Source organism: Saccopteryx leptura, chromosome 2 (assembly GCF_036850995.1).
Source record: "Saccopteryx leptura isolate mSacLep1 chromosome 2, mSacLep1_pri_phased_curated, whole genome shotgun sequence".
In the NCBI taxonomy this organism is placed as follows: domain Eukaryota; kingdom Metazoa; phylum Chordata; class Mammalia; order Chiroptera; family Emballonuridae; genus Saccopteryx; species Saccopteryx leptura.
The window spans coordinates 181,900,202-181,926,968 of record NC_089504.1 but is presented as its reverse complement, the minus strand read 5'-3'; the positions used below and the strand labels follow the sequence as shown (position 1 = coordinate 181,926,968).

General features: G+C 49.4%; 1 protein-coding gene across 7 annotated transcripts in view; it reads left to right on the top strand.

Annotated features, from left to right (window-relative positions):
• The window catches only part of IQSEC3 (IQ motif and Sec7 domain ArfGEF 3), a 125,971-nt gene that overhangs the window by 90,413 nt on the left and 8,791 nt on the right, over positions 1-26,767 (top strand). For all 7 annotated transcript variants that reach the window (XR_010749288.1, XR_010749287.1, XM_066369552.1 and 4 more), the window contains exons 6-12: positions 12,423-12,545; positions 13,040-13,206; positions 19,318-19,457; positions 20,641-20,766; positions 22,745-22,844; positions 22,991-23,152; positions 26,424-26,516. Coding sequence is in view for 5 of the 7 variants with exons in the window: in XM_066369552.1 (XP_066225649.1) it covers positions 12,423-12,545; positions 13,040-13,206; positions 19,318-19,457; positions 20,641-20,766; positions 22,745-22,844; positions 22,991-23,152; positions 26,424-26,516 (911 nt within the window). In the remaining 2 variants the exon portion in view is untranslated. The remainder of the gene's footprint in view (positions 1-12,422; positions 12,546-13,039; positions 13,207-19,317; positions 19,458-20,640; positions 20,767-22,744; positions 22,845-22,990; positions 23,153-26,423; positions 26,517-26,767) is intronic.

Here is a 26,767-nt window from a genome sequence, read left to right as displayed (position 1 = left end):
ATAATTATAGAAGGCATTCTGAGCTCAAAGATCACATCCACTCGTGTGTACCTGGAAAGGGTTGTTTTGTTTTTTAAGGAGAGACGAGCCTCACTTTCCTCATTTGTCCAATAGTGATGAATATACACCTTATATGAATTAAATCTTTTAAATGCATATTAAAATGCTTAATTCAGCACCTGATGCTTAGTAAATTCTTTTTAAAATGCCTATTTTTCTGACTGATGGTGGTGCAGTGGATAGAGCACTGACCTGGGACACCGAGGACCCAGGTTTGAAATCCTGAGGTTGCCGTCTGGAGTGCAGGCTCAACCAGTCTGAGCACAGGCTTGCCAGCTTAAGCACGGGGTTGCAGGCTTGAGTGCAGGGTCACTGACATGATCCCATGGTCGCTGGCTGGAGCAAGGGGTCACTGGCTCAACTTGAGTTCCCAGGTCAAGGCACGTATATGAGACGCAATCAATGAACAACTCAAGTGCTGCAACTAAGAGTTGATGCTTTTCATCTCTTTCTCTTCCTGTCTTCCTTTCTCTTTCTGCAACCCCCTCGCAAAAAAAAAAAAAAAAAAAGGTACTTATTTCTATTATCTTTTCCACTTGAAAGCACAAGGCGTTATTAGATCCGCCCCTCAGCACATACACACACCCAACACAGGGAAATGTCAGACTCCTTGGGTCTGGTTTGAGATTGAGTCTACTCCCCAGACAGCAAGAACTCCTGGGCTTCTGGGGAAGGAAGGGAGCTCATCTGAGACCACGCTGTACTCTGAGTCCTCTCGGTGCCGGTGCCGTGCCGAGGAGAGAAGGACAGCTGGAGCCAGACAGCAGCCAGGATTAGGACCCTGTGGGCTGAAAGCTTCTCCCTCTCAGTTTTCACATGGCTGAGGAATTTGGCTCTGCTCTATTTCCTTTCTAAAATGTTCGCTCCAGCAGGTTTGAAGGCAGTGAATGGCGGGCTGTTCAGGCTGCCTGTGAGGAGTCTCTTGTCTGGCCTGGGCGATCTTTCCCAGCGCGAATCTCATACACACGGAGGGCATTGGTGTCTGTTATTTCCATGGGAATTCACGAAGGGCAGCTTTTGGTTGGAGCTGCCAGAAAGAAGTTTCCCAAGTGTTCCTTCTCTCGCTGTGTCCACTTTATTCTTTGTTAGACATTAGAGTTTGACATTTTAGTCAGATTTTATTATTTCATTTCCATAGAAATGTGTTGTTCAGAGTATAACAGATTTGTTCTTCTAAGGGAACATTCAGAAATGAAGACAGGTTGTCTGTCAAACTCAGCAGGCTGGAAGGCTCTGGCCTTTCATTGCTAGAAAGAAATTATTTGAGAACATCCTGCCCATAGTGCTGTGTGTAACCTCAGAACTGCTACCTTATTCCTGGGGGAGTCCACGAGGAAAAGAAAGTCTGCTGGGGTCCAGGCAGACCCTTATGTGTCTGGAGGAGGGAGAGAGGCCTGGGGCAGAAAGGGATAGAGACTTGGGGATTATTTCCACTGCTCTGAAAACTTGATGCTGCCACCAACCAAAGGAATGGAAGGAGAGGGTCTTCTAAAAGTGATGTCTTGGGGCCTGACCTGTGGTGGCGCAGTGGATAAAGCGTCGACCTGGAAATACTGAGGTCGCCGGTTCGAAACCCTGGGCTTGCCTGGTCAAGGCACATATGGGAGTTGATGCTTCCAGCTCCTCCCCCCTTCTCTCTCTCTCTGTCTCTCTCTCTTCTCTAAAAAGGACTAAATAAAATTAAAAAAAAAGTTATTTATAAAAGAGATGTCTTGGGCTTTTATGGTCTTGACCTCTTACCTCTCCAGGGCCCTTCCCCCTCCAACCCCCCCCACACACACACGCATAGATGAGAGGTTCCCCTATGAGCATTTAAGACCCACTTCTGTGAAGATCTTGGGACCCCAGGTGTGGGGTGAAGGAGTCCAAAATTGAGGCTCCCTTTGTCTTGATCACATTATCATATAACTGGGCTTTTACACAAAAATGAACATACCTATCACCCAATTCTTTCCTGATTACTCAGGCCCTAGCCCTGGAAGGGTCTTTCTTAACCCCTGTGTGATATTCAGGTGTGGCTGAAACTGGCTAGTCTTTATAGTGGGGCTTTAATTTCTTTTTAAGTGAGAGAAGGGGAGATAGACTCCTGCATGTGTCCCAACCAGGATCCACCCAGCAACCCCCATCTGGGGCTGATGTTAGAATCAATCAAGCTATTTTTAATACTTGAAGCTACCACACTCAGACCAACCAAGCCATCCTCAGGGCCTGGGGCCAACGCTCAAACAAATTGAGCCACTGGCTGTGGGAGGAGAGGTGGGTGGTGGGAGGGGGAGGGAGAGAGAAGCAGATGGTTGCTTTTCTTGTGTGCCTTGATTGGGAATTGAATCCAGGACATCCATATATCAGGCCAACTCTCTATCTTATCCACTGAGCAAACCAGCCAGGGCATTTTTTTAAAGGGGGGGAAGGGAGAGAAACATAAACTTGTTCCCACTTATTTATACATTCATTGGTTGTTTCCTCTATGTGCCCTGACCGAGATCGAACCCACGACCTTGGCATTTTGGTGAAATGCAACTTCAGAAAGGCATCCTGGGAGTTACACTCTCCTGGGTTTTTTTTTTTTTAGGAGGGCCGTGTACAGGGGGCAGGCCTTGAGACATAATAATGACAGCTTGATATACATATCAAGCACTTACCGTGTGCCAGCAGGCACTATTCCAAGACCCATAACATGCCAAACCACATTTAATCTTCACAGCAACTCTGTGAGATGAGTGCTGTTAAACTGTGCCAGATGAAGGAACTGAGGAACAGAGCTGAGGTGGCTTACCCACAACCACAGACTAGTCCATGGCAGCGATCTGAAGCCAGGCCGAGTGGTTCTACAACCTTAGCTCTTTAGCCTGCACCATCCTACCTCTGCACTTTTTATCCCAAGGGAAATATGGACCTAATTTAATGCCTTTAGAGTTCCTGTCAGACCCAGGCGTGAGTCGTGGTACAGGAAGACCCCTTGGATGGTCAGCTAGTCCAGCTCTCTCATTTTACCGAGGCAGAAACTGAGGCCCAGAGAGAAGAAATGACCAGGCCCCTGACCTGTGGCAGAGAAATTGAACAGAACCAGATACTATCCCTTGACTCACCTTTATTTGCTATTCTCTGACCTTCTCATCTGCAATAAAAGCAGAGCCAAGAAACTGATTCATAAATTTTGAATAGTCTGAGCTAGATTCAGTTTCCTCTCTCTGGCGTATGTATATTTTTAAAGGATCAGTGGACAAATGTCTAATGATGTAATTTCAGGCAGAGTTACTTGGTGATGCTAGAGGGAAGGATCTTCCAATCCACTTACACCCAGCATGTCATTCAGACTTGGTCCCCAGGTATGTAATGAAAACTATCACTTATTAAGCTCTATTATATACTAGGACTTTTACATACAATGTTTCCTTTAAAACTCATAACTACCCCACTCATGAGGTGTTAATAGGTATTAGCTCCATTCTACAGATGGGAAAAGTGAGACACAGAGAGGTGCCTCAACAGCTAAATGACTGAATAGCTAAATGATAGAAACAAGAGTCAAACCCCAAGGCGTCTGACACCAAAGGCCTGACTTCTCATTCTACGCACCGTTACTGGCATAGCACGGTGGTTCTCAAAGTGTGGTCCCCAGGCCCGCCGCAGCAGCACCTGAAAATTTGTGAGCAACATCAGTTCTCAGACTCCACTGCAGACCCACTGAATCAGAACCTCTGGGGGCAGCAGTTTGTGCTTTAATAATCCTGTCAGGTGATTCTGATGCCCGCTCAAGTTTGAGATCCACTGGCAAACGGGGAACCTGCCAGCCGAATGAGAATTGTCTCCACACTGACTGTGGATGTGTTGGGTAGTTTACGCCGAGTTCTCCTGGTTCCTGATTCCTGACGGTGTGACTGGCAGCCATCTCTTCTTGAGGCCCACTCAGACAAGATATCCTTTGTCCTCATGTCTTCACCAGGAACACAGGCAGATCCTCCTGCATCAGCTTCCTTCTGCTCCATTTTCTTAGCCACATTGCACGTTTCCAAAAAGCCTTGACCTTTGTTGGGCACGTTATGAGTTCCGACTAACAAAAATAACTTTCTAGCGGATGGGGATATTTTTAATTGAATTGTATGAGCCAAGAACTGCAGAAATAAAACCAGGGTTCCTACATCCATGACAGTGGGTGGTTTCATTTTCCACCCTTGTCCTGAAACCTGAAATCAGTCTCCACCCAGAGCACAAGCCCCGGGCATCTCACCTCCCAGATCTTTGCTGTCTCCTCTTGCCAATTAGAAATCTCTGCTGATATCATTACCTAGTTTTGCCTCCCAACCAACCAGTTCCTTTGTCTGCCAGACATTGTCTTACTGTCATTAAAAAAAAGAGAGAGAAAGGTCAAGATGATGCAATTCATTTTGATCTCCTTCCAACACCGATTCCACGCACAAATCAGTGTTGAGTCATATGTCCACAATTACACCTCTTTCTCCAAGCGCAGGGAACATCTGTGCTGATGTTTCCCCCACCCCAGTGGGGTACTTGCTGCAGCTCCTGCAGACACCCACTGGGAAGAGGGAAGCCCGCGCAGAAGCCGCCCCACACCACGCTACCAGCTCGCCCATCAGCAGCGCCTGTGGAGGCAGGTCCAGACAAGCTCGATTGGAAGTCGTCTAATCAACCTCTCATCACTCACTCACTTGCATATCAGCTGAGGGGAGCCGGAAAGACAGGCATCCACACTACAGTGCTGCCCTCGGTCTGGAATCCCCGAGGCCATTTCCCTGGAGCTTGTCCAATTGCCAGGTCAGTGCCAGATGATTTTGCACAGCAGACTGGTCAGCCCAGCTGTCCTGGGTCACCAGGCACAGCTTCCAAAGGCGTAGGCCAGTGGGCTCCCTCCTCAGCCGAACACCCTGCTCAACGTCTTGTTCCGTCTTGTTCATTCACTCACTTGATCTCTTGCTCTCTCATTCACTCATCCTGAAAATGTTTATTGGAGTCTCATATACAGCTGGGACGCGAGATCCGGGGCACTGCCTCTTCCTGAGGAAGTGCATAGCCTACTGGGAAGACAGGCGGGTACATGTCAGGACTCGGGACATGACTGCAGTGGTAGACAGAAGGCATGTCCAGACAGGTTGGCAGGGGTTGAGGGAGACTCCCAGAGAGTTTGACAACTAAATTGAGACCTGAAAGTTTGGGGTGGGATGGCAGGAAGGAAGAAACAGCATGTGCAAAAGGGTGGCGGTGTGACAGTGAGACAGCAGGAGGGGGGCCAGCACGCCAATGGGGCAGGAGACGCTAGGAAGCTAACAGGGCCTGGCTGGCTTTGCTAAGGAACTTGGGTTTCCTACAAGGGATGTGGGGAGCCCTTGAAAAAATATAAGCAGAGTGAGTGAGTGACAGGGCTAAATGGTGTCTCAGAAGGATTGTTCTGGAAGATGATTTGGATGCAGTGAGGCTGGTTAGGGGAAATGATGCCCTAGCTCTCAGCAGCAGCCTCAGGGAGAGTAGGAGTTGGTGGAGCACAGAGGTACAGAGAAGTAGAGGACCTGGTGACCAGTGTGGAAGGGCCGAGATGGCCAGGTCCCAGTGGACAGCCTCCTGAGCTGCTGAGGATTCAGAAAACTCAGACTTTGCGTATAAATATGTTTATGTTTCAGGCCCGGTGCAGCAATGTGTGCATATTATACTAAATAAACGTGCATATATTTTCAGTTTAGTGGGAAGGGGGATGCTGGATTTGGGGCCTTTAATCTGAAGAATTCCTCAAATCATTACTGAGAACAAGGTAAAATATTAAATACAAAGTGAAACATAAAATATGTACACCCTGACTTCTCTGCAAGAGATGCTAGCACAACCTATGGTCATGTTAATATTGCCAATGAACGACATTCCGACAAGAGCACCCAGATTCACACAACAGGCAGGACACGGGAGTGAGCTGGTTAAGTTCCAATTGGATGCACAAAGTTGGTAGTTTACATGAGCCCTCCACACTCAGCAACACCATTATTTAACATGGTCTTTTATAAACAGTATAGACCAGCACCAAAAATAACACTAACTAGTGATTAATAATAAAGTAATGAATGAACTAACTCATCATGAGAGATAAACACAGGAGTCGTCCATGTAGTTGACATTTAGAGCAATTAAAATGTATGAGACCACCTAGAGCAAAGCTGTTAAGGGGAGAAGGGAGCCTAGTGGACAGCCCTAAATTAAAGGTCAGATGGAGAAAGAAGAGGAGACCCATGATGGGGGAGTGAGCCTCTGGCAAGGGGGAGGATGGTGTGGTAGAAGTAAGCGAGAGTATTTTAAGATTGGAGTGATTAACCATGTTAATGTTGCCAAGAGGCTGGTGGGATGAGGACCGATATTGGTGCCATTGGACCTGGCAACATGGTGGCCGGTGGTGGACTTGGCAACATGGTGGCCAGTGGTGGACTTGGCAAGAGAAGTTTTAATGGAATGCTGTGGGTAGATGCTTGATTGGAGCCAGTTGAAAGTGAATGAGGGATTGAGACAGTGGAGACAGCATGGGAGGGATGCCTTCTAGAACTTTGGCTCTAAAGAGGAACAGAGAAAAGGTATAGTTCCTAGAGAGCAAAGAAGGGTCAAAGCAGGGTTTTATTTTGTAAAATAGAAAAAGAATGTAGGTGCTAATGAGAATGATTTAGTAGAGAGAGGAAGACTGATACTACATTGAAGAACATCTCAAACTTAATGTGTCCAAAGCTGAAATCTCCATCTCTCCTCCAGCATCTGTCCACCCTATCATCAACTCATCCTAAAAAGTGATCGCCAGGCCCCCAGCAGCCAAGCCAGAGCTCTGAGACTCATCGTTGACTTCTTCATTTCCTCATTTCCTATATCCTCTCCATCACCTAGTCCCATCTGCTCTTCTTCTAAGAGGTATCTCAGATTGTCCATCCATGTGTCTCCACTCTTTCCACTTTAGCCCAAATTCCATCATCTCTAACTTGGACTTCTGCAATAGCATCCTAACTGAGCCCCTGCTTCGTTCTTGTTCCCTGCCCTCCTTTTTCTCTTATTCTCTTCTTAACAGCCAGAGAAGGTTTCTGAAAACAAACTGGATCATACCACTCTGATCATATCCTCTATTGTCTCCTTCTGTATTCTGTATAAACTCTAGCTCTTGGCTGGTTAAGCCCCTGCCCACCTCTCTAGTGTCACAGTCTGCCACTTCCATTCTCCCCTTCACTGTCTGCATTGCACCCTCAATGATCCTTTCTAGTTTCTTGAAAGTTCTTTCCTACCACAGGGCCTTGGCATATGCTTTCCCTACTCTGCCCCAAAGCTCTCCCCCACCCCTCCTCTTCTCTTGGACAGCACCTACTCATCTTCCAAGTCTCAGCTCAAGTGTGACATCCTCAAAGAGACCTTTCTGAACACACCAATACAAAATGCAACTCTTTTGTCCTCTCATGGAACCCTGTCTTTTGCCTACATAGAACTTGTCACAACTACAATGAAATAATTATTTTAAATGCCATTTGTCTCTCTCATCAAAACAGGCTCTATATTTGTGCTGTTTTCACTTATGCTAGGTTCTTAGAACAGTGTCTTGCACATGGGAGGCACTAAATGCATGTTTGTTGGAAGAAAGGGAGGGAAAATGGTGGGAGGAAGAGCAGACCAGAAAGGGGAAGGTAGAAGATCAAGGATTTAGTCTGCCGCTGTGGGTCAGTGTGCCAGGCCAGCTCTGAAACTGCAGGGTGGCCACACAGCCTCATGTTGACTGCTGACAGTGAAGAGGCTCCTCACACATGACTCTGTGGCTGTGACCAGGTGTCCCCCTGGGCCCCTCACAGGCTCCCACCAGGCACCTGGGTAAAATAGCAGCCCCACCCCCGGGAGAGAACATTAGCACCAGACGTTGATAGGGGAGGAGGTAGGTTTGCCTGGCCCTGGAGATGCTAGCAAGGAATTCGATAGATGCAGTCGCCCTGCAGGGCTGGCTCTCCTGCGAGCCTCGGTTTCCCATACGTGATCAAAAGTAACAGGATACTGATTGGTATCATACAGGATTGAGAGGACTGTCATTGCACACTTAGTCACATAAAACAATACTCAATAAAGAGAGTACAGAAGAGTGTCCCCCACTAATGTCAGGGCCCCCCAGTGAGGCGGAGAGGGCCTAGACGTGGGGGGTGGCCTCACAAGCAGGAAGCCCAAAATCTGCTCTTCCTTGTTGTGGGAACATGGAGTAAGTAAGGCCTGTTTTCCCTTCTGTAAAATGGGGAGATTATTCACCAGAAAACACCACCCAGAAACACGTGACATTTTTCCCCTTACAGATGACCAAGAAAGATGGTTGTTGGCTGTCTCAGGTAGAGGCAGCAGGATGGTTCTGAAAAACTGTCAGCCATCTGCTGCCCATGAGAAGTACAGGGCAGCAAAGAGGATAGGGAGGGGGAGATTTTAAGTGCTGGTAGATCTGCAAAATAAGAAGCAATAAAAAAGGATAAGAAGAGAGGGGAAATAGTAGAGGTCAAGGTACAGGCCAAAGCTTCTACTTAAGGGGTGAGAAAAAATCCTGCTGTGGGGAGGAGCAGGGATGGTGGGGGATTCCAGGGTGATGTAAAACCCTGCGGTGAGATTCTCCTGGAGCAGGCTTGTTAGAGAGTGCGGCCTCTGCCCAGCCACCTGCCCCAGAAGGCACCGGCCCCACCAGGAAGGCATGTGGTATTTCTCTAGGAGGCAGGGGGAGCAGCAGTCATCGTGAGCTGTATTCCAAAGCCAGCTGGAAATGATGCTCACTCAGTCTCCTGCCATCCTGGAGCCCCCGCAGAGCCTTTAGAGAGGACTGCAGGCTCTCGCTGCTTTGGGGTCCTTGTCAAAGAACATCAGCGTAGGGAGTCCTAGGAGGTCACCTGGCCCAACCCCAACTCTACAGAGATGAATAACAGTGCCTTTCCACCATTCAACACAGCACTTCCTTTCATCTGGGAGGTTTGCAGAAAACATTGAGATTTTTTTCCTCTAGGATCTGAGAACCCCGGGACACCAACTGTCCATTAAACACTGCTGCCCCTTGGTGGCAATTACAAGAAGGAAGGTATGAAACATACGTGAGTGCATGTGGCAGGAACCACATCTGTTTGTGCCCCCATGAGCTGATCTCTTGGTGTCCCCAAACTTGGTGGACTCACATTTTAGAAGCTCCCACACATGAGCCAGATTCCCTCCCACCCTTGCACTCAGCTCAGCTATTAGTTTAAAATTTTTAAAATTCGGCAGGAGAGCTGTGAAAATGCCGATTCCCAGGCCCTGCCTCCAGAGAGTATGCTAGATCTAGGGTGGGGTTCAAGGCTCTGCACTTTAACAAGCCTCCTTCCATGGGGTTTTCAAAGATGTAGAGACTGTTCCACCCCACAGCCCAGGTATCCCTGCGACGACATCATCCCAGTGGCCGTGACTGATTTATGTAACACTCCTTATTCGAGAGCTGGTGTTTCCACCTGGCTGTGTCTCCTGTCTAGTCCTCGACTCTCGGGCTCTGGGCTCATTACTGGAGCTTTCAGCTGCAGCCCCGAGCGAGCGAGATGGCTTTGTGGCACCTGAGTGAAAGGCTGGGAACGAAGCCATCGTGCTTAGCCGAACAGATCCCACCCTCTCTCAGTCGCTCCACCGCCTCCCTCTGCCCACTGCCCACAGTGCCTGGGCCTCTGGGCACCATCCTCCTCATCGTGGGGTGAGGTCTAGCCAGAGTGCTGGGGCAGAGGATACCTGCAAGAAGGCTCTGGGAGGGGCACTGATGGGGGCGCAGGGTGCCAGGAGCTCAGGGTTCGGAAGCCTGCGGGAAGAGGGCAGCGCCCAGGTAAGGAGCAGATAGATGGACTGCAGGGGCAAATCCTGGGGGGGCAGCCAGGTGCCAGACCAGGGGAGCCAGAGGCCACTCTGGGGTTCACAGGGAGGCAGGCCCCGCGACAGGGGTGGCCAGGCTGGAGTGCGTCGCCCTTCCCCTTGGCCTAGCAGGAGTCAGGGTGGGTGTCCTGGCTGAGAGGTGCAGCATGGCTTACCCTGCTCCGCTTCATGCCCAGGCCCACCAGGGCCAGTCTGCTGTTTTCTTCCCCTCGCTGCCTCTCTCTTATCCTGGGTTAGCTCCTCCTCCTCCTTCTCCATCCCCCCTTCTCGTCCTCCCCTCTCCCTTCCTTCTTTCTCTCTCTCTCTCCCTTTCCTTTTTCCTCCCCTTGTTTCTGATCTTCTCTTGTTCTCTACCCCTCTTGTCAGTCTGTCTCCCTCTATCTCTCTCTCCTTGTTCTCTCTGTCTTACTTGACTCTTTGTGTCCTTATGTCTCTCACTGTCTCTGTGTATCTGTCTCCTCCATCCCTTTCCTGTCTCCCTGGCTCAAGAATGACTGGTTCACCTCCTTTGGACAGACAGCGTCCCCAGATGGCTCGATCATACTGTATCTGTAACTCCTGACAGAGCTGGGCTACGGGGCACGCAGCTGTGGGCCTCATCGTGCTGCTCTCAGAGCTCACAGTCCACTGGAGAGGGATCAGGGAGGAGGTGACAAAAGCTGTTGAGGAATCAGACTGAACCTGGAGACTCCTACTACCCAATTGTCCATCACAAATGCTCAGACACCGACAGTGCCAGTTCTCATGCTTGGGCCAACCTCTCCCTCCTCCCTCCCAGGTCCACCCTCTCACCCCTTTACTGTCCAGAAGGACAAGCCCGAGAGAATGCTGGGTTTCACCAAGCCAAGGATAGGCTCCCAGCATGAAGATGGCCTTACTCCCTGTCCTCGGAGGGAGGAGGAAGGAGAACCCCTACCAGCCCTCCCCTCTGTAGGGAAGTCCTTGGTGATGCTCTCTTTCCCTTGGTCCCCCTGAAAGAAGTGGGGGAGGCAGAGCCCACGGACCGTCAGATCCATGACCATCTCCACGTGGGCCTCTCCCCTTGCTTTCTCCTAAGTATTGACAGCAGAGCCAGGGTTGAGTTGGGATCTCTGCACAAGCAATAGGCCCAATACAGGAGCCAGGATGATGGCGGGAGAAGGGCCTGCCCAGGGCTCATCCCTCCGCTCTGGCAGCTACTGCCCTGAGTCCCTTTGTGGGCTGGGCCATGAGCCTCACGCCAGGCTCGAGTCCTCCACAGGCTGGTGGGCTAGCGGGCATGCAGTGAACAGGATGTTGATGTCTGGGGCCATGATGCTTGGTGGAGTGTCCAGCGGCTGTGGGAGCAGAGAGGGGCTGCTCACTTGCAGAGGGCAGTGAGGGGCTGGGTATAACGTGACCAGCAGAGAGGACTGGAATAGAGCACGGGTGCAGAAAGAGGAGGGGCGGCTCCGAAAGCCTTGCTACCATGTGTGAGCTTTTCCATTTTCAGGAAAAACTAGGTCTGCTTCTCAGGCAAGCCTGGATTCCTGCCTTGCTGCTCACAGCCCTGGGGACAGGCACCCCAAAAGAGGGAAAAATGGGACCTGGTGGAAGGGAGGACCCCCAGGAGCAGGCCAACCCAAAGGAACAAGACTGCCTAGCAGGGGTGACTGGCGGGTGCCCCAGTCACACACGGAAGGGGCACTTTCAGAGGCAGGCTCTCCGGGGTAAGAGGTGGCCTTTTGGATGTGGAAGGGCCCTTGGGGAGCAGGACTCTGACCTCCTCCTTCTCAGAAGAACAAAATGAGGCTCCAACAGATGAGTATGAGCTAAAGTCACAAAAATTCAGTGGTCGGCCCAGGCCCTGGGTCTGTGTTTTTCACACTGTCCCTTCCCAGAGTAAGTGGATTTGTCCTCTCGATAGCCACCACTTCCTCAGAGCTGGGATTCCTTGGCTACAAATGAAGGACCTGGGAACTGGTGGCAAACTGTGAGAGCAGTGTAGGAGGAGACCCCATCACCTGGAAACCCAGATGAGACCAGGACAGGGGAGTTAGGCAGACATGCAAATCCCTAACAGGTCTCTGGAAGGGCAGCAGAGTGTATTTAGGCACATCTTCAACCTTTGGCACCGAGGCGCTCTGCCTTTGAGAAGAAAGGACTTGGGTTTGGCAGGCTCAGCCTGCTCCTAGCCCTGAGGTCTCGGGCAACCAGCTATCCTCTCTGGGCCTCCAGTGCTTAGCTGGGAACTGGAGACAAGAGTCAGTCACCTGCATCATAGACCATTGTGTCAGATGAGAGGTAAGAGAGAGGGTCTCAGGTTATTAAACAGAGACCCCTTGGGGTTGAGTATGGCCTGGGAGGCACTAACAGTTCCCTCCTAGTTGGTCCCAGGGACCTAAGTCCTTCCCTCACCCCAGCAGGGTGGGGTCTTCCAGCCACTGGTGGGCTGCACTTGACTCAGCTCCAGTAAGATGGGGAAAGTTTGGGGGCTGACCTCTCCTCATGACCCTTCTCCCGCCTGCCCTCAGTTGTGTGGTGGATGAGATGGACTTCTCCAACATGGAGCTGGACGAGGCCCTGCGCAAGTTCCAGGCTCACATCCGTGTGCAGGGGGAAGCCCAGAAGGTGGAACGGCTCATAGAGGCCTTCAGGTAGGGCCCCCATCGGCAGCCCCTCCCTTCACCCACCCTTCAAAACACAGACCGGGGGCACAGGGGAGGCTGCGTGGGAAGAAGAGCTGTTGTGGGCATGGGGGACAGGGGGTGCTGGAGGGTCAGTCAAGGGACAGGAGAAGCCCTCCTGGTGAGGTGGGAGAGGAGGGCTGGATAGAAGGGAAGAAAGAAAAGGGACAGAATCCCTGGAGCTCCCCAACCTGGAACAGCACAGGGCCCTCAGGTGACCTGCTTGCATCTCACTCAACCCGTCAGTGAGCAAATCTTTATTGAGGATCTGTGCAAGATTGGTGCCATGGGGTCTGCGGGTGTATGACACCTGCCCTGTCCCCTCAGAGGGGCAGATCAACAGGGTGCAGGCACGGGGTTGGTGGGAAGGCTGCCATCTGGATTCTTCCCCTAACAGCCCCCCTTGCTGAAGCTGGGAAGGGTGGGGGAGGGACCTCAGCCCCTACTATGTGTCCCTGCCACAGCCAGCGCTACTGCATGTGCAACCCCGAGGTGGTGCAGCAGTTCCACAACCCTGACACCATCTTCATCCTGGCCTTCGCCATCATCCTCCTCAACACTGACATGTACAGCCCCAACATTAAGCCTGACCGGAAGATGATGCTGGAGGACTTCATTCGAAACCTTCGAGGTGAGGAGGTGGGGGCAGTAGGAGGGGCAAGGCCACTGGCCTGGCCTGTTCTGTTCAGTGTCGATTCTGTGAGTCTGAGCTTGATTGTGGGTTGTCACTCCAGTGGCCCAGCGCCCTGAATGCTGCTCTCTGGGCCGGGTCATGCACAGCAGCCTGGAAAAGTTACTTGCCTGCCAGGCATCTGGGAAGTTTCCGGGAGCCATTGCCATGCCCCAAGCAGTAAGGGCCCTTGGCAATGCCCCTTGCCCTGCATGGACTGGCCTCCATTGGTGGACTTCTAGGCCCTGGACCCATAGCTGCTGCCTAGGTGGTACCAGCCCTTCCTACTTCATAACTTCTCATGACTTCTAGGTCTTGGTTCCATTTAAGTCAGCCCTGTAGATAACGTATGGAATCTATCAGCCAAGTCCTTTTCTAACTGATCCTTTGCACCACTGGCAGGGATCAAAGGAAACTGGCAGGGTGTGATGTGTGCACAATTGCATTTTTCTCTTTTTAACATTTTAAAAATAAAAATTATGCATGAAAATTATTTAATAAACTCAAAAAATTTTATAAGGCTTACTAAAAAAATTTAGTCCCATGGAAACAACCAAAAAGCCCATCAATAGATGACTGGATAAAGAAGATGTGGCACATATACACTATGGAATACTACTCAGCCATAAGAAATGATGACATCGGAACATTTACAGCAAAATGGTGGGATCTTGATAACATGATACTAAGCGAAATAAGTAAATCAGAAAAAACCAGGAACTGTATTATTTCATACGTAGGTGGGACATAAAAGTGAAACTAAGAGACATTGATAAGAGTGTGGTGGTTACGGGGGGGGGGGGGGAATGGGAGAGGGAAAGGGGGTGGGGAGGGGCACAAAGAAAACAAGATAGAAGGTGACAGAGGACAATCTGACTTTGGGTGGTGGGTATGCAACATAATTGAACGACAAGATAACCTGGACTTGTTATCTTTGAATATATGTATCCTGATTTATTGATGTCACCCCATTAAAAAAATAAAATTATTAAAAAAAAAAAAAAAAGAAATTAAAAAAAAAAAATTTAGTCCCTGCCCTTCTCACCATTCTCCTCCTTAGAGACAACCACTTTCTTTTTATTTATTTGCCCTTCATTTTGTTTCTGCCCTATCACTAAATAATGTGCTTCCTTCTGCTGCTTTTTTCTTGTTCCTGTTTTTTGTTGTTGTATAAAAATGCACACGGTAAAGCCTATAACTCTATGATCCTGATGAATGTTTATATTCCTATACACCTATGGAATCACATCCAGATCTGCATATAAATCACTATCCTCACCTCAGATCATTTTCTCATGTTCCGTTCCATTCAATACCCCTGCTCAAGAGTAACAACTCTTCTGACCTTTCATTGCCATCAACTGGTTGTGCCAGTTCTCAAACTTTCTATGACTGGAATTATTCAGTATATATACTTTGGTATGTGGTTTCTTTCATACTCTGCTACTTGTTCATTTAAAAAATTTTAACTATTATCTATTAATTGCTGTCTTAGTCTGTTCAGGCTGCTATAACAAAATTCCACAGCCTGAGTAGCTTGTAAACAACAGCCATGTTTCTCAAAAGTTCTGGAGGCTAGAGGTCCAAGGTCAATGCAAAGGCAGATTCAGTGCCTGGTGAGAGCCCACTTCCTGGTTCTAGTTTGGTGCTTCTCGCCATGTCCTCACTTGGTGGAAGGTATGGAGTCTCTTTCATAAGTGCCCTAATTTCATTCATGAGAAGAACTAAACCCTCCTGACTTAGCACCTTCTGATGGCTCCACTTCCTAATACCTAATTCATACTAAAAGTATATATTTGGCAGGGACAAATTCAGATCACAGCAATCTCCCCTTCTACAATATAAGGACTTAATTCTCTCTCCTCCACTTTCCCCAACCCATTCCCACTGAAACTACATCACAGCCCCGTGCTCTCAGTATAGCTGTAACATCATTTTTGTGCCATCAGTGTTTATGTTATTGAAACTAAGTAAACACAGTCCAAAGCTGAGTCTTGAAGTATATTTAATGATTACAAATCCTTTTTATTTTGCCCTGATCAGATGGCTCAGTTGGTTAGAGCATTGTTCTGGACCACAGAGGTTGCCACTTTGATCCCGGTCAGGGCACATACAGGAGCAGATCGATATTCCTGTCTCTCTCTCCTTCTCTCCCTTCCTCTCTTTCTAAAATCAATACAATAAGCATTTTTAAAAATCCTTTCTTTCTATTTCTATTTTCCTTGGAGTGAATCCTTGTGTTCTCTGTCCATTTGCTTAGTTCTCTATGTACCTGCCATTAATTCATCTCCGAATCGCCACCTTAACTGTCAAGTTTCTCTAAACACATTGAACTCCAGGAGGTATTCATGAATTTCATTTTCTGGGAGCTGTCTCTCTTGGAGCCTCAAGTTCTGCTCTGATCTGGACAGCCGCACAGCTGTCATTCCACTGTCTCCCTTTATCCTCGCCTGGGGGTCTCCTTCACCTTGCTCCTGTATTGGAATTCTGTTTCCTAGATTTCATAGCTTCCTCTTTAAGAGAGAAAAAGGTATGTTTTCTTTTTCCAGAAAAAAAGGTACATTGGAAGCAAACTTTTTGAGAGCTTGTGTGTTTGAATATATCTTTTTTTATCTGCACTCTTGATGGGGAGTCTGGCTGGGAATAGAATTCCAGATGGAAAACATTGAGCTCAGAATTTTGAAGGTGTTGCTCCGTTGTCTTTTAACTGACAATGCTACAGAACACTTTGTCATTCCAATTTCTGACCTTTTGCTACTACTTGTTCTTGCTCTCTCTGGAAATTTATAGAATCTTCTCTATGTCCTTTGCATTCTGAATTTTCATGATGATGTGCCTTGTTATGGTTTTGTTTTGTTTTTTTCATCTATTGTACTAGGCACTGGGTTGTTCCTTCCGTCTAAAACCACAAGTCCTCCCATTGTGGGAAGTTTTCTAAATATTGTATTTGTTCATTTCCCCCCTCTATTTTCTCTATACTTTTTTTTATGGAACTTCTATTATTTATTATTTGATCTTCTAATTTTTTTTTAAGTGAGAGGAGAGAAGATAAATGAGACAGACTCCCACATGCGCCCCAACTGTTATCCACCCAGCAACCCTGTCTGGAGCAGATGCTCGCAACCAAGCTATTTTTAGCACCTGAGGCAGAGGCTCAATGGAGCCATCTCAGCACTCAGGGCCAACACTCTCAAATCAATCAAGCCATGGCTGCAGGAGAGGAAGAGGGAGAGAGAGAAGGGGTGGGGAAGAGAAGCAGATGGTCACTTCTCCTGTGTGCCCTGACCTGGAATTGAACCCAGGACATCCACAAGCTGGATCAATGCTCTACCACTGAGCCAAGTGACCAGGTCCTGATCTTTTAGTTTTTATGTTTTTTAATCTGCCATCTTTGTCTTCTTGTTGACTTTCTTAAACATATCCCTCAGATTTACCTGTCAAGTCTTCTATTGTTTTTCATTTCTGTTGTCATATTTTTCATTTTAAACAACTCTTTGTTCTCTAAATGTTTCTCTTTTCTACAGCTTTTTTTTCTTGTTTTGTAGATGCAATACCTTATATATCTTTAGATACATTGATGTTATGTTTTTATTTGTTTCAGTTTCTTCCTGCTTGCCTGTATTTCTTCTGGCTTCCATTTTCTGTTTTCCCCATACTTCTTTCTCATATGTAGTTGACAAAACTTGGTTGTCCATTTATATTTAAGAGTGAGCAACTAAGCAGCTGGTTAAACACTCTGGGAGTATAGGCGGGCTGCTGACTGATGTACTTTCTTGTACGGTGATTTAGTTAAGCTGTATCTTTGAGGGACTCCCACTGCAGGTGTTTTCTCTTGCACTGGTTGATTCCCCAGAAGAAAAATGTCCAATCTGTTGTCCAGAGGCTCTGAGTCTGGCTGCCAACATTCTGAGATCCTTGTAGGTAAATAGAGCTGGGGGTCTCTTAATACATAGACATCAGCTCCATCTCTGAGCTTTCAGCACAGACTACCGCATTTGGCTGGGCTTGCAGTTCTTCCCTTCCAGAGGATTAACCTTCATTGTTCTGCTGTAGTGGATGAAGGGATAGGGAAATCTAAATGTTTTCTAGGTTTTCAACCTATTTTCCTGTTTCTAGGCTACCTTCACCTCCACTTTAAGAGATCCCATTGCCACCAATTCTAGAGCCTTCTAGGTTCTGTGGTGCTTCAGTGTCCACTTCCTTAGGTTTGCTAATCCATTTACTCATCCACCTGCTTTCCAGGCCTCTTGGTGCTATCAGCCCTTCGCTATCCTCTTTGTCTTTGTGGGAGTAGCCTCTTTCAAAAATGTCTTTTTTGGGGCCCTGGCCGGTTGGCTCAGTGGTGGAGCATTGGCCTGGTGTGCAGGAGTCCTGGGTTCGATTCCTGGCCAGGGCACACAGGAGAGGCTCCCATCTGCTTCTCCACCCCTCCCCCTCTCCTTCCTCTCTGTCTCTCTCTTCCCCTCCTACAGCCAAGGCACCATTGGAGCAAAGTTGGCCCGGGCGCTGAGGATGGCTCTGTGGCCTCTGCCTCAGGTGCTAGAATGGCAACAGAGCAACACCCCAGATGGGCAGAGCATCGCCCCCTGGTGGGCATGCCGGGTGGATCCGGTCAGGCACATGTGGGAGTCTGTCTGACTGCCTCCCTGTTTCCAACTTCAGAAGAATGCAAAAAAATAAAAAGGGAAAAAAATAAAAATAAAAATGTCTTTTTTTGGCCCTGGCAGGTTGGCTCAGTAGATAGAGTGTTGGCCCAGCGTGCAGATGTCCTGGGTTCGACTTCTGGTCAGGGCACACAGGAGAAGCAACCATCTGCTTCTCTTCCCCACCCTCTTGCCCTTCTCTCCCTCTTCCCCTCTTGCAGCCAGTGACTCGATTGGTTCGAGCATCAGCCCCAGACTGAGGATAGCTCAGCTGGTCCGAGCATTGGTCCTGGGCACTGAGGATAGCTCGAATGATTCGAGCATCGGCCCCAGACAGGGGTCACTGGGTGAATCCCAGTTGGGACGCATGCAGGAGTCTGTCTCTCTATATCCCCTTCTCTCACTTAAAAAAAAATGCCTTTTTACCAGAATATTCAGAAAGATAAGGTAACCTGCCATCTTTACCTGGGAGCCTGCATACATTGTCTGGATCTCTGCCTTTTCTTGTCCCCAGCTTGACTTCTTTCCAGCCCCCTGGGGTACAGCACAGCCCACTCACCCACCTTTAAGAAACAAGTCCAGATGTAGAAGAAACGGGGTCAATACAGAGAGTTGCTCCTAGAAGGTGAATGTCCTCTCAGTTGTAAGAAAACTCCTTTGAGGCCACTTGCCAAAGTTGCTTTATTTTCAACGTTTCCCTCTTACCAAAGAAATGTGTTTCATTTAGAAAAAGTAGACATTATCTTATTGTCTCTCTGTTTCTGCTCCCAAAGAAGTCTGTTTTTATGTTGCTACATATGAGGGAGGTGATGGTAGAGAGTCTCCTTCCTGCATTGCCACATGGGGCTGCCCTGCCCCTCTTCAGCCAATGTCTGCCCCCACGTTTCCAGTGGGGGAAGAATTTTGCCACCCATTCACCAACTCATCACTGAGCACGGTGCTCCCTATTGGAAGGAAGGGGAAGGCCTAAGAGGGGAAATATGAAAAAATAATAATAACAATAATATCCCAAGCCAGAACATTGGCCTTCAAGATGCCCTCACGGTGGGGTGGGGGAGGGGATTTAGGAGAATGCCCAGAGGAGGACAAGAGAGGCCTGCGGGAGCAAAGGCACAGCAGGAGCGTGGAGGCTGAATTTGGAGATGAGGAAAGAGGCCTGGGAGGTGGGAGTGGAGGTTCTGGGACAGCTGAAGATGAGGCTGGAAATGTGTGTTGGGCCCATATTATAGTAGTCTTGGTGCTTGGCTAAGGAGTTTGTCCTTAATTTAATGGCTATGGGGAGCCAGCCACTGAAGGCTTTGGAACAGGAACAGGGCAAAATCAAGGCCACCCTTTAGGAGCATCAGCCTGGTAGGGGGCTTCCCCTCTCTGCCTCTGGGCCTCTGACTCCTGCCTCCTCCACCTCCCCGCCTCCCTTCTCACACTCCAGGTGTGGATGATGGAGCTGACATCCCCAGGGAACTGGTGGTAGGCATCTACGAAAGGATACAGCAGAAGGAGCTCAAGTCCAATGAGGACCATGTCACCTATGTCGCCAAGGTGGAGAAGTCCATCGTGGGCATGAAGACAGTGAGTGCTCACTGCAGAGCAGTCCCCTCCCCCGTGGGGGGTCTCGTCCTCCCCTGTGTCTGCTAAGCTCCGCCATCTCCCATCTCCTTTCTCTTCTTTCTTCCTGACATCTCCTCCCGTTATTCTCCTGGCCTCTCAGAGCCATTTCCCATTGCTTGTGCACTAAGTAGATACTGAGTCCCCACTCTGTGCCGTGTGCTGCACCCACTGTTTCCCCTTGCTCACTTCTTCATGGCCTCTGCTCCCCACTGCTGTGGCAGGAGGGACTGAGGTGAGGTGTCGGGCAAGACTACCCAGTGCTCTAGGATTGACACATCTGGATGGCGCTGATAGGGAGGTTTTGAATGGGGTGGATACTGGGAACTCCTGGCTGGTCCTACTGGATAGAACACAGAAGAGAGGCTAACGTAGGCTTTAGGACCATCAGGGTGCCCCTCAGTTGTGACCGGTGTCACAGGCACTGTGCGTGATTTTGCAGTGATTTTTAAGGTAAGCTTTCTCTGTAGTTTACTACTCCACTGACATGCCAGCAGAGGTTCTTCATCCTTTAAAGACAAAGGGTGTGGAGTGGGCTCTGGGCTCTGTCTCCAGCTCCTCCGCCCTGGATTGCTGGGCGGCACTGTGGGGATCTCGTCTGAGGCTGCACACTGGCTCTTCTGTCCTTTTCTGCCCAGAGCCTATATTGCTGAAGTTTTAGCATCTCCCTGGTTTGCAGAAGCCAGTGGAATAGATCATTTTACACCCGGCAGCAGATTTGACGTGTCCCTTAAGTCTCCTCCCTCTTGCACACATGTTTAGGTGGGCAGTGGAAAGGAATGAGAGTACTCTCCTGTTGGCCACAGCCTGGGACGTGGGGGCCCTCCAGAAGGTCGTGGAGGGAAATGGGTTGACAGTGACTGACTGTGAACAGTCTGAAAGTGCTTATTAACTGCCTTTCCCTCCCCTTCATCTCCTCATTTACTCCAGCATAATGAGCCCTTCTCCGCCAGCCTTGCTCGCTAGAAAGCACGGTGAAGGGGAAAGAACCCCAATGAGGAGAGAGGAGGCATAGGGTCAAGTTCAGATTCTGCAGTAGAGTCCTGAGCCCCCATGTGCTCCTCTGGGCAGTGGGTGCTGTGCGGTGTGTGTGTGGGGGGGGCTGTTGTCTCTGGGCCTCTCCTGCTGAGCACACGCCTCTTTCCAGGTGCTGTCGGCGCCCCATCGCCGCCTGGTCTGCTGCAGCCGGCTCTTTGAGGTGACGGATGTGAACAAGCTGCAGAAGCAGGCTGCACATCAGAGGGAAGTGTTCCTCTTCAATGACCTGCTGGTGGTGAGCGGACTGGCCCAGAGCAGTCTCTACCTTAGCAAGGACCCGCACAGAGGGGCGGAAGGTGCCCTCCCAGATTTCACACCCAATGCTGTGTTCTTAGTGGTTGATTGACCTTGTTTGTGGCATTTTCACATCATGGGGTATAAGGTAGCTCAGGCAGATAGGATCATTTCTACTTTACAAGTTATGATACTGAGGCATAGAGAGCTGAAAGGATTTTCACAGTCATGGTGGAAATGAATTAGATCCGGAACCCTCCTCTTCTCCACATTATAGGAAGCCTGGGTCGGGCAGGGTACAAGAATGCACTTCATGTCCCACACCCAGTGTACGGTGCTGGTCGGCTCTAAGTGGGTTATACGCTGTCACCAGGCTGGAGCGATACTGCCGTGCCTGTGCGTGTGAGTGTGCGTGTGTGCCCACATCTGCATAGTCCTCATTCTTTGGTCTTTGAAAACAGGTATCCATTCCACATATGTTTAATGAACGTCCACTGTATGCCAGGCATTGTTTCAAGTGCTGGGAAACAGTGGTGAACAGGATTTGGTTTCTGTCTTTCCTTTGTACCCTATAACCTCTCCATCCAGGAGTCCTATTGACACTACCTCTAAAGTTAACCCAAATCTAATGGTCCCACGCTAAGATCCATCTTCCACGGAGCCAGAGTCACCCTTCCAGAGTGCAGATCAGGCCTGCCTGCAATGCTTCAGACCTGGCCCTGGCTTCCCATGTGGCAGGAAGGTGCCATGCCTCCCAGCCCAGGGCCTCCAGGTCCTCTGACCTCATACCCTCGCTTCTTCCTTGGCTGCTCTGGCATCTTACCCCACAGGCTGTCTCCCATGGACCAGACACATTCCGTCTCAGGCTTTTGTCCCTGCTGCTCCTTCTGCTTGAAAAGCTCCTGCCCCTCATCCCATCTACCCTCCACCTTTGCGCCTTTGCCCTAATACCCCCTCGCTTCATCCAGGTCTCAATGTAAACACCCCTCCTTACACAGGCCCTTCCTGTCCACTGCGCATGGGAGCCTGCCAGTCAGTGTCCTTACCCTATTTCACTTTCTTCAAAACACTTCTCAGTTTCTGAAATTACCATATTTATCTATGTCTTCACTTTGTTTTCATTTGCTTGTTTTTTTTGTTGTTTTTTTGTTATGCTCTGTTGATACTGAGGATCTTCTCCACTGAAGCCTAAACACTCTGAGGGTAGGGCTCTCTGTCTCCCTGTCTCCTGTGTCCAGAGTGCAGCTCACAGAAGGTGCTCAAGAGGTCTGTGTGTAGTGAGCACTGGGCGTACAGAGCTTTCATTTTAGTAGAGAAATGAGATAAAAAAATAATTAAGAAGATAATATCCAACTGAGAAGTGCTATAAAGACAATAATGCAGGGTGACAGGACAGAGAGTGACTAGTGTTAAGGTGGATTTTTTTGTTTGCTTATTTTGTTTTTGTTTGTTTTTTTAGATAAGATGGTCAAGAGAGGAATCTCTAAGGAGGTAGCATTTTATTTAAGATCTAAGTAATTAGTAACTCAGCTATGCAAAAAACTTCAGGGAGAGTTGTGGAGAGGGAATGAGCAAAGGGCCTTCAGTGGACTGTGCCTGCCCTGTTCAAGCTACAGAAGGAAGAGTGTGGCTTAAGCATAAACCAGAGGATGGGAGGGGCCAGATTGGGTGGGGCAGGAGATGTGGATTGGCTTCTTCTAAGTGCAGTGGGAATAGCCACTGGAAGGTTTTTATGCAGTAATAAAACATAAATAAATAATTTTGTTACAGTGGGTGTTTATATATGTGTATGTGTGTGTGCATATAGATGTACATATATATGTACATATGTGTGAATGCATCCTAAGTATATAAGTGTGGATGTATCTTTGTGGTGTGTTTGCTTGTGTGCTCGGATTGCCCCTAGGAGTTCATGCATCCAGGTGGGCCCATTCCTGTGAACACCCACCCGTGCATCTCTGTCTCCCTCTTCTGGAAAGATTCTCAAACTTTGTCCGAAGAAAAAGAGCTCTTCCACGTACACCTTCTGCAAGTCGGTTGGCCTGCTGGGCATGCAGTTCCACCTCTTTGAGAATGAGTGTGAGTCTCAGTGGGACGCAGAGATGGGCAGAGAATGGTTAGGGAAAGCTGAGGGCTGTAGGGAGGGTGGAGGGGCAGGCGTGCTGGGCTGGCTCTTGCCTCACCTGCTGCCACTCACGGCCCATGGGCTCGGGTCTGGTTTGCAGATTACTCTCATGGCATCACCCTGGTGACCCCGCTGTCAGGCTCTGAGAAGAAGCAGCTGCTGCATTTCTGTGCCCTGGGCTCGGACGAGATGCAGAAGTTTGTGGAGGACCTGAAGGAGTCCATTGCGGAGGTGACAGAGCTGGAGCAGATTCGGATAGAGTGTAAGGGCACAGTGCACCCCAGGCTTTCTGAGGAGGTGGGCAGAGAGGGCAGGCCAGCTCCCAGTCAGCAAGGGGCAGAGTCGGCTTGTAGACAGACATGGCTCTGACTCCTTTCTCCACTTTACAGTGAGTGTGGGGTGAGCCAGGGACCCCCCTCCCCTGTTGTCCTGAACCCTCCTGCAGCCCACTGCACCATCACAGCCGCATGTAGGTGCACTCACAATCAAAGTGAGGGAGGCTAGAGCATGCCCATGTGTGTGCACACCTACTCAGGGCCTGAGGCTGCAGGTGGGCCCCTTGGAACTGAGAACTCTGCTGTGGTGGACCAGGGGACTGAGCCCACCGACCTAGGCAGGCACGCACACCAAAGACATTGGGGCCCAGCTTCTCTCCCGCTGAACTCCCTGCCCAGCCTCCCCCTGCATTCCAGGCCAAGTTCTCATACTGTATCTGGTTGTTTCATCTCTTAATCTCAAATAGTCCCCCACTTAATTGTTCATAACAATTATCTTTTTTTTTTTTTTTTTGTATTTTTCTGAAGCTGGAAACGGGGAGAGACAGTCAGACAGACTCCCGCATGCGCCCGACCGGGATCCACCCAGCATGCCCACCAGGGGGCGACGCTCTGCCCACCAGGGGGCGATGTTCTGCCCCTCCGGGGCATCGCTCTGCCGCGACCAGAGCCACTCTAGCACCTGGGGCAGAGGCCAAGGAGCCATCCCCAGCGCCCGGGCCATCTTTGCTCCAATGGAGCCTCGGCTGCGGGAGGGGAAGAGAGAGACAGAGAGGAAGGAGGGGGCGGGGGTGGAGAAGTAAATGGGCGCTTCTCTTATGTGCCCTGGCCGGGAATCGAACTCGGGTCCCCCGCACGCCAGGCCGACGCTCTACCACTGAGCCAACCGGCCAGGGCCAACAATTATCTTTTTAAAGAGCTCAGGCTGGTTTTCTGGCTGTCCCTTATCTAGGTTTTTCTGTTCTTGATTGTACCAGTTCAGGCATTTTCGAAAGCATAGGTCTCTTCATATGTCTGGGTGGTTCACTGGTTGCTTTTCGGCTTAAGAGCAGTGATGACTTGCAGCCTATGCCTGTTTGCAAGCCTTTACTGTTGAAGCCTTGCTGTGGCTTCAGAGAGCCTTGAAGGTAATGAAATAAGAATGGATTCAAAAAGTAAAACAGAAAATAAAACTAGACTTCAGGTCTGCCTTATGCGGCCACTGAGTTGAAAAGTTTTTCTAAATTCATAAAAATCCCTTAGGCAACAGGAAGTGCAGTGGGAAACTTTGCGCAGGGGCCATATCAGAGTGCTGCTTTTTAATCGCTGTTTTGGATCACCTACTAGATGCTAGGCAGTTAGCTTATGTTCTGCTAATCCTCAGAGTGTTTGCTGCACAGTAGGTGCATTGTCCCCACTTGCACATAAGACTCAGAGAAGTGAAGGGGTGTGTCCAAGGTCATGCATACTAAAAGCAAGGGAGCTGGCATTTGCGTTTAAGTCTGATTTTGAGATTTATGTACTTTCTACTTTGGGAGAGAGTGAAGAGGTTTTGTTGACAGTGTCCTAAGAAAACAACCAAAACTAAACCAACTTCAAACAAATAAAACCCCACTAGACTAGCCTATATAACTCCAATAACTGTGGGGGGGCAGTGGTGGTGGCTTGTAAATTCCCTTTCTGTACTCTTGGCATACTTGAGTTCACCAGTACAACAGATTCTTTTCAAGAGGGCTGCGCTGGAGGCTCAGAGGTGCAATTTCTCATTGCCAAAATGTCACAGGTGGCTCCACACAGTTCTAAGGAGCCACAGCGGATTCACGGGCACCAACATTGCTGGTAGAGGCACCTTCTCCCCATCAGTCTGGGAGCAGCACACACTGTATATCTCCCCAGAGCACAAAGGAGTAGGTTTCACCAGAATCTGTATGTCAGAGGATAAATATCCTCTCTTGTTGTCTAGAGGGTGGGTAGGGGTGGGCGAGGAGGTATGGAGAGAGGCTCACCTCTTGCTCTTATTCCTCAGGTGGAGAGAAAAGGAAGGAGCAGCTGAGGGGAGGTGCAGGGTCGGGCAGGGAGGCAGGGAGGTGGCTAGAAAGAAGAAAGAGAATCAACAATAGCTACTGTTTATTGAGCACCAATATTGTGCCCAGCCCTGAGCAGAACGCCGCACTTACTGTGTTGTATAATTATTGCCACAGCTTTCCATGACATAGTAGTATTCTCGTTTTTATAGATAAGGAACTGAATCTAATAGAGCCCAAGGAGGTTGCCCAAGTTCACAAGTCAGTAACAAAACAAGATTTGCATTGAGGTTCCTTGGACTCCTTGTTATTTTCTCCAAAGCTGAGGAAGCCCCTCTGCAAGGAGAGGAGCAGATCGCAGTTCAGTAGAAATATTTCGTTTTGATCGATGCTGGGATTCAGGCACTCAGGACAAGTGGTTTTAGTTTTGGGGTTTGTAATGCGGTGTCCCTGGATTATAGACAACCAGAGAGGTAGAAAATGGGACCCAGGAGAATAGCTTTAATAAAAGGAGCTTGAGTTATGTCTCCTGAAGAGAGAAGCTGAAGGAGTGATTTAATAGTGACTGTCAAGAATCCGAGGATGGTAACTTGCCATTCTTGGCAGCACCCAGGGAACAAGAAGGAAGAGGTTTACAGTCTAGAGAGAGAAATTGAAGTTGAGTGCCAAGGCAGATGCCCTGGCTATGCGGGCTGTGCAGCACTGACAAGGGGTCTCCCCCTGGGGTGAGCTCTGAAAACCTCATGGAAGTACAGCAGGCTGGGGGGCGAGGGGGGACTCGGTGTTGTGAGGAGCGCAGCGGCAGACTAGACCTCACCAAACCATGCTAAGGTCTGCTGTGCCAAGTGATTCTTAAACATTGTAATAAAAGCTAATATTTATTGAGCACTTGCCACAGCCAGACCTTGTTCTGAGTGCCTCATGTATTTCCTCCTCTAAGTCCTCTTAATGATTTAATGACACTTGAAAGTGGCCACTGCTGTCCCTCAAGTGAGGCATAGAGAAGTTCAGTAACTTGCCTAAGGCTGCACAGCTAGCAAATGTCAGAACCAAATAGCCCAGACAGCCCACCTTGCTCTTCCTAACCTCTTCTACTGCCTGTCTGACACTCAGGTGCATGTTATCATCCCCACATACAGATGAAGAAACTGAGGCTCCACAGGGTACTTAACTTGCCATGAAGTGGCGTGCCAGACTCTGAGGCCCATGCACTGGAGAGGGTTTCTCTCTGTTCATGAGACTCTCCATTCCCTAGGGGAGCTGGAGAAGCAGCGGGGAGTGAAGACCCTCTCCTTCAAGTCTGTTGGAGCCCATGTGGACCCGCAGTCAAAGCAGGGATCGCCTACAGGTGAGCCTTGGCCCTGCTCGGCAGTTTCAGACCCCAGGCCTGGATGGCTGGGGTCTGGGTGGCATGGAGGCCACTTATTGCCCCTGGGTGTGGGTTCCTGGGAGATTTGGGTGGGGGAATTTCCATGGAGTTTTAGGCTTAATCTCAGGGGGCCTTAGTAGCAGGAGTGAGGAGGAAGGAGAGATACGGCACCAGGGCGCACCCTGGATGGTCAGGCCAGGGGTCCTGATAACCCTGGCCCAGTGAGGATG